The sequence below is a fragment of the Vidua chalybeata genome, chromosome 1 (genome assembly GCF_026979565.1).
Source record: "Vidua chalybeata isolate OUT-0048 chromosome 1, bVidCha1 merged haplotype, whole genome shotgun sequence".
Classification (NCBI taxonomy): Eukaryota; Metazoa; Chordata; class Aves; order Passeriformes; family Viduidae; genus Vidua; species Vidua chalybeata.
In genome coordinates this window covers 338,836-349,839 of record NC_071530.1, presented here as the reverse complement: position 1 = coordinate 349,839, position 11,004 = coordinate 338,836, and the positions used below count along the sequence as shown (strand labels likewise).

Below are 11,004 nucleotides of genomic sequence, written 5' to 3'. Positions count from 1 at the left end.
GCTTTCCTTCCTGCACTTCATTGTTTCATTTCATTACTGTGTTGCCCTGGGAAAAAATCTGGTTTGCTTCCAGCTGGTGCCACTGGTGATCCACAGCCCATTGCTGAGGGTGATGCCAGCTGGGCCTCTCCTGCCCAGTTTCCTCGAGGAGCTCTGAACCTTGCACCTGAGATAGGAGTTGTATTGCTGGATGTGTTTACCTACAGCGGGGGTGGATTACATGGGCACAGAGCATGGGGCTGCCCAGCCTGTCTGCCACAAGGCTGGTTCTGTGTGCTGCCCTGTGGCATCGCCTGCCTAGGAGCTGGGGAAAGGACCCTGGCACCCATCGTGTCCCATTGCACACGGCCGTTTTGGCAGCGTGATGGTGGGTTCTGAAAGCCTCTCTGCCTCCCTTTCCCTCTGGTACCTGCTGTACAGCCTGCTTGGAAGGGATAGATGGAGGGAGAGGCAGGAGGAAGAGGTAATCCAGAGGAGGATGTCCCATTGTATCTGCTCCTCCCCATCTTCCAGAGTGAGTCAGGGGGTGCTGTGATGGATTTGTACGCTGTGGCCTGAGGCAAAGATCCCATGTCCTTTCACAGGATGATACAAGCAGAGCACGTTGGGGATGGAGCAAACCTGTGCTCCTGAGGATGGGCACGTGCTCTTCAATCACTTCAGTGTGGCAGCAGATCCCAGGCTGGCTGGCATGGGGTGGGGGGAGCTGTGGGCTAGAACAAACCACGGAGTGTCAGCCAAGGGGATGTGCAGCATCCAGTTCTTGCCATGGGATGGGAAGTCCCAGCTTCTTCCCTGCCTGTGCTGCCATGTGTCTGGGGGATGGCGGAATTCTGGATGCAGCAAAGGGGTCCCTGAGAGCAGACTGAGCCTTGCAGGAAGAGAGTCTTCTCTGTCCATCAGGATGTTCAATGCCCCAGAGCATTTTTGTGTTCCCAGTGGCTGTTCCTTGGCATGAGTCAGGGCAGTTCCTGGCTTGTCTTCTCTTCCATCTCTGTTACGTTCTTTCCCTGTCCCTCTTGGGGTGGGTGTCAGGACCTCAGAGATCAGCAGCCCCAATTTATTTCTCTGCCAGTGCACATCTGGCCAGGTGTGTCCATGCCCCATTGGATGGAGGTCAGGACCTGGCTCTGGCAGTGCTGATTTTACCAACCAAAGCTTCGTGGTGGAGCTCTTCATCTGTTTCTGGGAGTTCATCACTCAGCCTTTTTCTGGATCTGGATCATGGTAACTCCAGCCCAACTTGAAAGTTTCTTCAACAGGAGTCAGGCGTAAACTCCGCGTTTTCAATCACAGGTTGGCAAAACACATGCTGGTGAGCTGGCCCTGGTCCTGGAACTGCTTTCCTGATGGAAGCAAATCTGCCTTGACCAGCAGCCTGGACTCATCCTTGGGAACTGTGGGGCACTGGTGGGTTCCTGCCCTGAGGTGCCCCCTCTGCACCGGAGCAGTCGGTCATTTCAGGAACAAGCAGGATGCCTGGAAATGGAGGCAGGAGTGCTGGGGCCTGATCCCTGGATTCAGCAGGGCTTTCCTTGTTGCATCTCTATTTCTACCTTTCTGTAAATGTGTTCAGTGAAAGGAGAAGAACAAGTTGTGTGAAGAGCCTGGTGCAGTTTCCCATCACTTCCCCAAAGCCTTGGAGAGAATTCTGCTGCTGGGAAGGTGCGTGGCTGAGCCCAGGCTCGCCGGCCGTGCTGCACAGAGCCAGGGAAGCAGCTCCCATTTTGCAGCCAGTGGAGCCATTCACACAATCACCTTCTGTTAATTCTATCTGCAACATCAATTAAATTGTTTGTAGAAACTAATTGAATGTGGCTTAATCACACATCTTAATAGCTTTCCACGCTTTGAACTCGTTGTTAATTCCAGTAATAAAATGAAATGAGAGAACTGGCTGGGTAATTAGCGAGGAGGCTTGGGAAGAAATTGCTGTTTTATGGTAGGTAATAAAAGCCGAGCGGCAGTGACCGCTCGCTCCGGCAGGCAGCCGGCGACCGCAGCAGTTGTGCTGAGTGAGGGAAAATCCTCCAGCCCCTCTGAGGGTCCCTGCCCAGGGCTGTCACCAGGTCTGCACCCAGCTGGGAGCAGCTCGGTGTGTTTTTGCTTGGGCTGGTGGTGCCAGAGTCACCCAGGGTACGGGATGGGGAGTGCCGAGGTGTGAGGCCAGGCTGCCCGGCCCTGGGAGCATGGAGGGTTGCTGCCCCGTGCCCCGGTGTGCCGTGAGGGTAGGATGTCTGCATGGGGGTCAGTGGGAACAGAGGAGTTCACACCAAGCTGTGAAGGTGCTGTGGGGAGACTGTGACCCTTGCAAATAGCTACCTGAGAGCACAGAGCATGGCCTGTGCAGCCCCTGTCACCTGCTTTTGGGTCCAGGATGGGAGGATTGTTGCTCTTAAATGGAGCTTGTTTATGTCTTTGTCTTCTTGGATGTGGAAGCAGATGGCCACCATCTCTGAGTTAATCTTTTTGGTGACCTCCTTGTGAACTGGAGTAAACCCAAGTGCCCCGCAGCAGCCAAAAGCTCTCCCTGGACGGCTGTGGCTCCTCTCCTGATGGCATCAGAGGGACCCAGGGATGGTGTCCCCAGCTTCCTGTTCCTCCCAGAGCCTTGAGCTCTAGTGTTGGTCCCTGCTCCCTCAGGATCTGACCAACAGTTCCCCCCTGTAACGTTGGTTGGGCCTTCCCCTTCTGAGGGCACAAGCCCAAGGAGGAGCTGGCCACATCAGAGAGGGCTTAGGCAGAACCACGGTGCCCCACAGGGCAGGGAGGGTGGGAGGCACAGGAAGAGACACAATGTCAGGAGAGATTGGGAGTCTGCACCCTCATTCTGACTGAAAGCTGAAAGCTCTTGGAAGACAGAGCAGAGTGATAGTTACAATCTGCACATGGGCTTTTGGTTGTGTAATGAATTGTCTACCAGAAGACAATTGTCTACCAGAAACACCAAGTTTTGTATAACAGGAAGCTCTGCAGGTGAATGAGCTGAGTTCTGTTGTTTGGGTTTCTCTTATCCCAGCTGTGACCTGAGAGGGAATTTTTAGGTATCCCATTGGTTATGCTATATTATGATATGATATGATATGATATGATATCATATCATATCATATCATATATCATATATCATATCATATCATATCATATCATATCATATCATATCATATCATATCCATATCACATGCTGTTGCAGTTGAGTGCTGAGATTAAACAAGGGATGACAGGGAGGAGGAAGTGCTGGCCACCTGTGTGCCCTTTGGCTCCATCTGGTCTCTGAGCCCCAGCTGGGGCTTGTCCTGGCATCCGACAGGGCTTGGTGCTGGTTCTGAGGATGGGGGAGCTGAGCGTGTTTGGCTGGGTCAGGGCTGATCCTCCACCCTTCTGCCTCTGCTCCAGGACTACATGCAGAACGTCCATGGGAAGGAGATCGATCTGCTGAGAACTACGGTGAAGGTCCCGGGCAAGCGGCTCCCCAGGGCCACGGCGGCGGCAGCGCCCGGCGCCAGCCCCAAGGCCAACGGGCTGGCCAAGGAGCGGAGCAGCTCGCAGCTGGCAGGAGGCACAGGTAGGAGCTACTGTGGGTGGCACAGAGCCAGCAGCCGTCCCTCCACAATGCCTCAGCAGCCCTTGGCTTTGCTGAGCTGATAACAGAGCCCCTTCTCAAGTGTGTTTTCACCACCCTCGGGGAGTCCCTTTGGTGGGCGTTAGCATTTCTGTGCAGGTCCCAGGTAAGCTCCCTGGGTAATCCTCTTAGGATTTTACAGGTAAGATGTAATCTCTTAGAATTTTGTGCTGGTTGGTGTCCAGGACAGGAGAACGTCAAAGGGTTTAACTGCCAGTGTGAACCCCTGAGGAATTTCGTCACATTGAGGAGAGTGTTGAGTCTGGTGAGCTGCTACGCATGATGGAAGCTGCTGCTCCCTAAACCAGAGGAAATCCCAAGGCTCTTGTTTGCTGACAAGTTGTGTTCTGTTTCTTTCTGGTTTTGGGACCCTCGTTCCTCCTTACCTTTCCCTGGAGAAATGGTGAAGATCTGGTTTGGGATCATCACTCTGTGTGCACACTGAAGAGCTGCCCAGGGTGTGGTGAGGTGGGACTGGGAGGCTGGCTGCCCCTCTGGCCTCTCACAGAGTTCCTGTCACGCTCTCCTCTCACAGAGTTCCTGCCATGCTCCTCCTTGCTGCTGCTGCCATGGGAGGTTCGCACCCTGCCAGGGGGAACTGTGGAACCTGGCACCATCCTGCTCACATTTCCTGGAGCCTTTACTGCATCCCTGGGGCTGCTGTCCTTGGCCAGGGTGGGCAGCTCCCACCTGCCTTCTTCCCAGCTGGCTGTTGGCACAGTGTGGTGCACAGGTTATGGAAAGGGCTCTGTTTGGGATGCTGAGGGAGTGCTGGTAGTGCTGCTGGTCACAGAAATCCTTCCAAATCCAGTACTGAGGGTGAGCTAGGGTGACACATCCCCATCTTGTTCATTCCTGCTCTGTGTCCCAGCTCTGCCCCATGGTTGGATGCTGTCAGCGCAGTGGTTCAGAGTGTCCCGGGGCTGAGGGGAGGTGGGATGCAGCTGGGGTGAGTGTCAGGAGCTGCTGGAGTCCTTGGCATCACACACACAGACACGGACAGGGAATGGGGCACAGTAACATCACTGCTCACATGGTGCCAAGGAGAACATCATGAGCCCTCCCAATCCCAAACTTCTTGACAAGTCAGAAGTGGACAAACTGTCAGTTCTGACCGGGGCTGTGCAGCTCTGCCTGTTCCTTGCCTTGGCTCTCCCCTGTTCACTGATGCTTTTTCACCAACCACCAGCCACACTTGGCATTCCCCAGCGTGGGGACAGTTCCTTATTCTGGACAGGGACATGTCTCTGCCTGCATGTCAGAGGTGCCTTGTCTGAGCTCTGACTTAGCAGAGGTATCAGAGCTGGGGGAAGGATTCAAACCACAGAGGAGCTTGTGCTGCTGTCAAACCAGCTGCTCACCTAGCACCGTATCCTACTTCCAGCAGCCCTCTCAGGCCTGCTGGGCTCGCAGGAGTGGGTTGGGATGTACCTGGGTTACTGATACTGGAAAACCAGTGCCGAGGAGTGAGGACGGCGTGAGAGTGCCCCTGCAGTCCTGGCCATGGAGCTGGAGCAGGCACAGTGCATGGGGGCTGGAGCTAGAGCAGTTTACAGGGGAGAGGAGATGCAGTTTCCCAGCAGGGGGGAAATGAATGTTGGAATAGTTTACCTGGAGAGCAGTTGGACTTAGCACTGCCTGAGCCTTTAGAATGAGACCAGTTTTCTGTTCACGAGATGTGCTTTAGTCCAGCTTGGGGGTGTTGCTGGGTGTGTGTGTGCAGGGGTGGGACCCTGCCATGTAGGGTCTGTGGCTTTGGGATCCCCTGTTGGCCGTCTGCCCTGGGCCCTCGAGCAGAGCAGTGCTGTGGGCTGCCCAGAGTGGCTGTGCACGCAGGGCTCAGCACCAGGACGGCAGCTTTACACACAGGTGTATGTCCTGTCTTGGCTCAGGCTGTGGCTGCAGTGTCAGAAATGCTTTTCTCTGGTGCACAATCAGTAAAGGCTTTTCTGAGGAATTTTTTAATCTCTCTCTGATGCTTCCAAGCACAATAGCAGTGGATGCAGTCACCAAGTGCACTGGTGGGACACAGACTCTCTTATCCCTGTGCAATGCCCAGGGCTGGATTTAGGGTTGATGGAGAATCTGCCTGGCTTCAAATTAGCAGCGACCTCACAGTTTTGCCATCTTTGGGATTGTGGATGAGACTGTTACTGGATCCACTCGACATCTCCCATCTGACACATATTTTGGGAACTGGAGAAGAAACACTTCAAAGTTTGCAGTTCTTTGTCAGTCACGAGTTAATCTTCAGAGGACACAAACTTTGGAGATGTGAGGGATTTGCTGTCTTGCCCCAGGAGGCTCTGGGGAAAACCAGGTGGCCAGTAGTTAAGAGTTCAGGGCAAGTGTCTGTGGTTCCTCTGTGACCTGAACTCTGCAAAGGTGAGTGAGTGTGCTGGCTGATGTCCACTGCACAGTCCTTACCTGGGGTGAGCAAAGACCAAGGACATAGAGGGGAGAAGAAGAAAAAAATGAAGTCTCATCTTGCCCTGTATGTGGATGAAATACATGAGTGCAGTGCTCTGGTGAGGATTCGGAATAACTCCAAAGCAGGTATAGACAGCTTCAAGCTAAATACATTAGGAATGAGGAAGGAACTTGTGTTTGTGAAACCAGTAGGGGCTCTGTGCCCCAGTATTTAAACCATTCAAGAAGGCAACTTTACTGTAGTTAAGCTTGGTTTTATTTTTGGTTAGATGAGTTCTCATTGTCTAGAGAAGGCCATGGAGATGCTCCAAGGGCTGGAGCCCTCTCCTACAGAGATGGGCTGAGAGAGCTGGAGGTGTTAACCTGGAGAAGAGAAGGCTCCAGGGAAGACCTTAGAGCCCTTCCAGTGTCCTGGAAGCTGGAGAGGGAGCTTGGAGAAGGGCCTGGAGTGACGGGACAAGGGGGAATGATGTTATACTGAAGTAGGGGAGGTTTAGATTAGATATTAGGAAGTTCTTCCATGTGAGGGTGGTGAGGTCCTGGCACTGGTTGGTCAGAGAAGCTGTGGCTGCCCCCTCACTGGAAGTGTCCAGGGCCAGTTTGGACAGGTCTTGGAGCAGCCTGGTCCAGTAGAACGTGTCCTTGCCAATGGCAGGGGATGGGACTACAATGGTTGGGCTTGAGAGGGAAGGAAAGGGATGAGCAGATCTCCTGCCAGAGCTCACAGGTGCTGTGGCCTGAAGGCAGGTATTCACTAGAGGTGTGGTAATGCTGGGTCAGGTGTCTCCTTCAAATCCCTGTTGCTCCTCTTCCTCCTGGAATGTGTCTTCTCTTCCCCTCTCCCTCACAGCCCCCCAGGTGCATCCTTGCCATGGTTCCTCAGTTCACCTGGCCTCATGCTGTGCTGCATCACGTGTTTCTGGCTCAAGGAACGAGGGCAGCTCGAATCAAAGTGCAGGTGTGATGAAAAGGAACTTCAGCGAGGGAGGGAAGATGGTGGCACAAGAGACAGTGTCAGTCAGTACAAGAGCCTGGCCTCAGCTCAGATGAGCCCTGGGTTCTTGCTTCACAGAGGTTTGTAGGGACCTGCTCCAGAGTGTTGGCAAAGGGGAGCCGGACAGGGAGGTGCTGGACCCGTGGTCAGTGACACCTGTGACAGTTCCTACGTGGCACAGAGCACAGCCACGCAGGGAGCACAGCAGCGGCTCTGCAGCTCCGTGATGGCAGAGGCTGCCGAGAGCTGAGCACTAGGAAGCCTGGAGTGGGAAGTGAAGAGAAGTGCAGGAAGAGGCTGCAGCAATGCTGAGGTGGTTGTGGTTGTAGGCAGTGATTGGAGGTGTACCCAGCAGCAGAGATGGCACTGAAGGAAACAAACAGGGGGGAGCTGGAGCACTACAGTGAAGGGAGCAGGCTAAAGGGGAAAGTTGTGCTCCACTCTGGGGGGCTCATAGGGGATTCCCAGCTTGCTGAGGACCATGAGTCTCCCGTGGGATGTGCTGCTGAGTGGTGCTGGAGAGCAGGCGGCAGCCATGTCCTCAGTGCAGGTGAGGCTGAGCAGGACAGGCCAGTTCAACTGAGCATGGAGTTGGGAGCTTGAGCTCTGGATGGTTTTGGGTGGGGACTGCTGCTGGCCAGTTCCCTTCAGCCCAAGGAACAATCTGCGTGGTCTGACATGTGTGTTGGGGCCTGTGCTCTTCCTCCTCCTGCTCCTGCAGCATCACTGCTGCATCTCCTCCAGGGAGAGCGTTTTCCAGAGTGTGTGGTGGTGGGAGGCGCTGCTTGGGATGCAGGGCTTGGTTGATACTCCCTTGCTCTGAGGTGACGAGGGTCCAGCTGTCCCTGGGCCGAGTTCTGTGTGCTGTCAGCACGGGCCAGGGGGCCGTCGGTGCACAGTGTGGCAGCGTGCCCGTCCCTGGGCCTCTGTGCCGGGTGCGGTGCTGGCAGGGAGCCTGTGCTGCTGCAAACGTCGGGATGGCAGGGGATGGATGGTGTTGGGTCTCCAGGCAGCTTGGGATCCTCTCTGGGCTCATGCTGACGCCTGACAGCTCTGTTGTGGCCTCTGGAGCGGGTGGCCGGGAGCATTTGCGCAAGGCAGGCGGGTGCCGAGCACGGTGCCGGTGCTGGTGCCGGGGAGCGCCGCGCTGGCAGGGCCCCCCTGCCAGGCCCGTGCCCCCCGATGCTCTTCCTCTGCAGAGTGAGGGATTGGCTCCCCCAGGCCGGGGTTGCTGAGCCTGCTGTGATCATGTCACGTCGGGCTCCGTCGATGTTAACATCTCATTATCTTTGTTACTGTAATTACATTATCCGCTGCTTTATGCAGAATTATTCTCCGAGGACTAATTGATGGATCCATGTTTAATTCATTAATCATTAGCATCAAATTCGACAATTACAGTGCACACTGATTGTGGAATTTCAAATGTAATGAGGGAAGAATTAACAAAGAAAAGGGAAAACCTGTTTCCCTGGCACACCGCTGCTCGCCGTGGGGGACAATGACATTGAGGGAAGAAGAGCACTGAGAGCAGGGTGGTGCAGGTCATGGCAGACAGGAGGCTGCTGGATCATCTTCTGCCTTTCTCCTGGTTGTAGCTGCACAACAGATTCTTCAGGTCAGAGCAGGGTCATTAATCTCTTACAAATGAATGGAAATGGACACTCAGGAGGGAAAGCTCAGGTCTGACTTCTGAAACAAAGTTGCTTTTGCTTCCCCCCCTCACCAGCAGCTCGGGTCCCCCTGCCCTGGCATGTGTCCAGGAACATCCCAAGTTACACCTGCGCTCCACACTTGGCAGGGAAAGCTGGAGGGACTCTGGTGTCCCTGGGACTGGCCCGTAGTCCTGTGGCTGCTGTGTTCCATGCACAGCGAGTGGCTCCGTGCGGCTTGGTGTGTTCTGCCCGGCGGCAGGATCCTGCCTGCCGTGCTCTTTGTTGTGCTCCCTGGGAGCTGGGCAGCAGAGTGAAAGCCAGAGCAGGGCCCCCAGTGCCTCCCCGCAGCCTGAGGGACTGCCTGGGGTGGGGTGGGGGCAGTGCCCATGCACAGCTGGTTCCGTGGTGCCAGCTGTGGGGACACGCCCTCCCTCCCTCCCTCCCTCCCTCCCTCCAGCTGGGATTTCGGCTTGCTCACTTGGCTTTCTGTAGAGTCTGACTGTAAAAGTCCAATGTTAGTCACTGTGTTCAGCCAAGGGCCAGGGCAGGGGCTGGAAGTGGATGATCCTTGAGGTCACTTGCGACCCAAGCCAGACTGGGATCCTGTAACTCAGACATGGGGATGCTGAGCTGAAAGGAAGAGGGTGAGGGTCTGTCTGTTCCTCCATGTGGGACTTCTGCCCTTCCCAATAATATGTTAAAGGGTTGTTTGTAGTCTGAAGATGAAGCTGAGATGAGAGATTTACTAAAATTGATCTGTAATTAATATTTTGCATCATGAATCATGTATAAAATACTGCAAATTCATATGTATATTATAAATATTATACATTCACCATTACAGTCATACAGTCACCTCTTACGAATGTTTATCTGCATGTCTGAAGGTGGAGGATGAATCCAAATGTGAGGCTTGAGCTGTTGGTTTAAAGTTTTGGACAAGGAAACTAGTGGAAGTTTTGCACAAGGAAACATTGGGTGGAAACTAGAAATTGTCAGGACTCCATGGGAAGAGGAGGAGCGTGGCCGCAGCTGGGTGGGATGACAGGAGGCAGGACAGGACCAGAAGGCCTTGGTGCCTGGTTCTAGTGCTGGACAGAAGGCTGGAGGGCCAAGATTCTGCTGGGTCAAACTGGCTCCTGCTCTTGGAACAGGCAGCTGCAGAGCTGTGCAGGCAGGGAGAGGTTCACGGAGGGGATGGGAGCACGAAGGGAGCTGCTGGTGCTTCCCCGTCCACACCCCAGCTCTTCCTGCTTGCCCTCCCCAGTGGAAAAGCAGAGACTGATTTTCTCCTACCCAACAGTATAATCACTAACCCTAATTAGAGATAGTTACTGGGAGTTGATATTCCTTACCAGATCACTAAGGAGCCGTGCAGTGCAGGGCTAAGCAGGGAAATGGCCTTGGAGAAGGGAAGGAGGAGAGGAGCAGGGAGGGAGAAGCACAAGGCAGCAGAGTGCCATGGTGATCAGAGCCCTGCCCAGGGCTGGCCAAGGTGTCCAGGGCAACCAGGTGGGCACAGGGCAGCCAGGGAGGCACGGGCACCCAGGTGGTCATGGGGCAGATAGCCAGGCCTGGGGGCTGCGGCTCTCAGCATCCTGAATTCTGGAACATCTGGCTCAGGTTCCTTGCATGGGGCACCTGGAAAAGCTACAAGGGCATAATTAGTGGCCACCTGTGAAAATCTCAGTGTAAATAACTTGTCTGATGCTGCCAGGGAGGGCTGGGCTGGAGGTGTGGCCCGTGCTCTCCAAGGTGGACTGGGAGCCTTCTCCAGCAAACCAAGCTTTCTCATCCTTACAAGCCGGGTTTGTGCTGCAGGAGGGAGAGGGGCCAGGGAGTGACCTGTTACAGGCCACAAAGTCCTATTCTTTGCTGTCACACAGCCCCACCTCATCCCTGACTGCAGGCAGGGGCTCCAGTGGTGAGTCCGTCTGGACCTGCCTGTGCCATCAGCACACAGGGCCTGTGCCTGGGTCTGCACTGTGCTGCTGCACAGGGAGCTGTCCCAGAGGAACGTGGAAAAGCTCATTACTAGCAGGCAAGGGGCAGAGCCATCCTGTTACCCAAAGAGAGCAGGGCTTGCTCCATCCCCTGGAGTTTATGCACCCCAGGAGGTTGTGCTGCTGCGCACCAAGCAGCCTCTGTGGACAAAGCAGGCAGGGGTGGATAAAGCCTTGTATGAGTGAATGGCTTTAGAAGCTGGAGTTATGCAGGAAAATACAACAATTCCAGCATCCCCACATGGCCCTTTCCCAGGTGCACTTGGGAGCTGGGGGCAGGGGCTGTTCTTCATCGGCCACTGC

The 11,004-nt window shown here is 54.7% G+C and overlaps 1 protein-coding gene across 2 annotated transcripts in view; it reads left to right on the top strand.

Annotated features, from left to right (window-relative positions):
- Positions 1–11,004, top strand: part of AGAP3 (ArfGAP with GTPase domain, ankyrin repeat and PH domain 3) — a 107,790-nt gene that overhangs the window by 69,313 nt on the left and 27,473 nt on the right. For both annotated transcript variants that reach the window (XM_053942650.1, XM_053942641.1), the window contains exon 11: positions 3,394–3,562. In XM_053942650.1, coding sequence (XP_053798625.1) covers positions 3,394–3,562 — 169 coding nt within the window. The remainder of the gene's footprint in view (positions 1–3,393; positions 3,563–11,004) is intronic.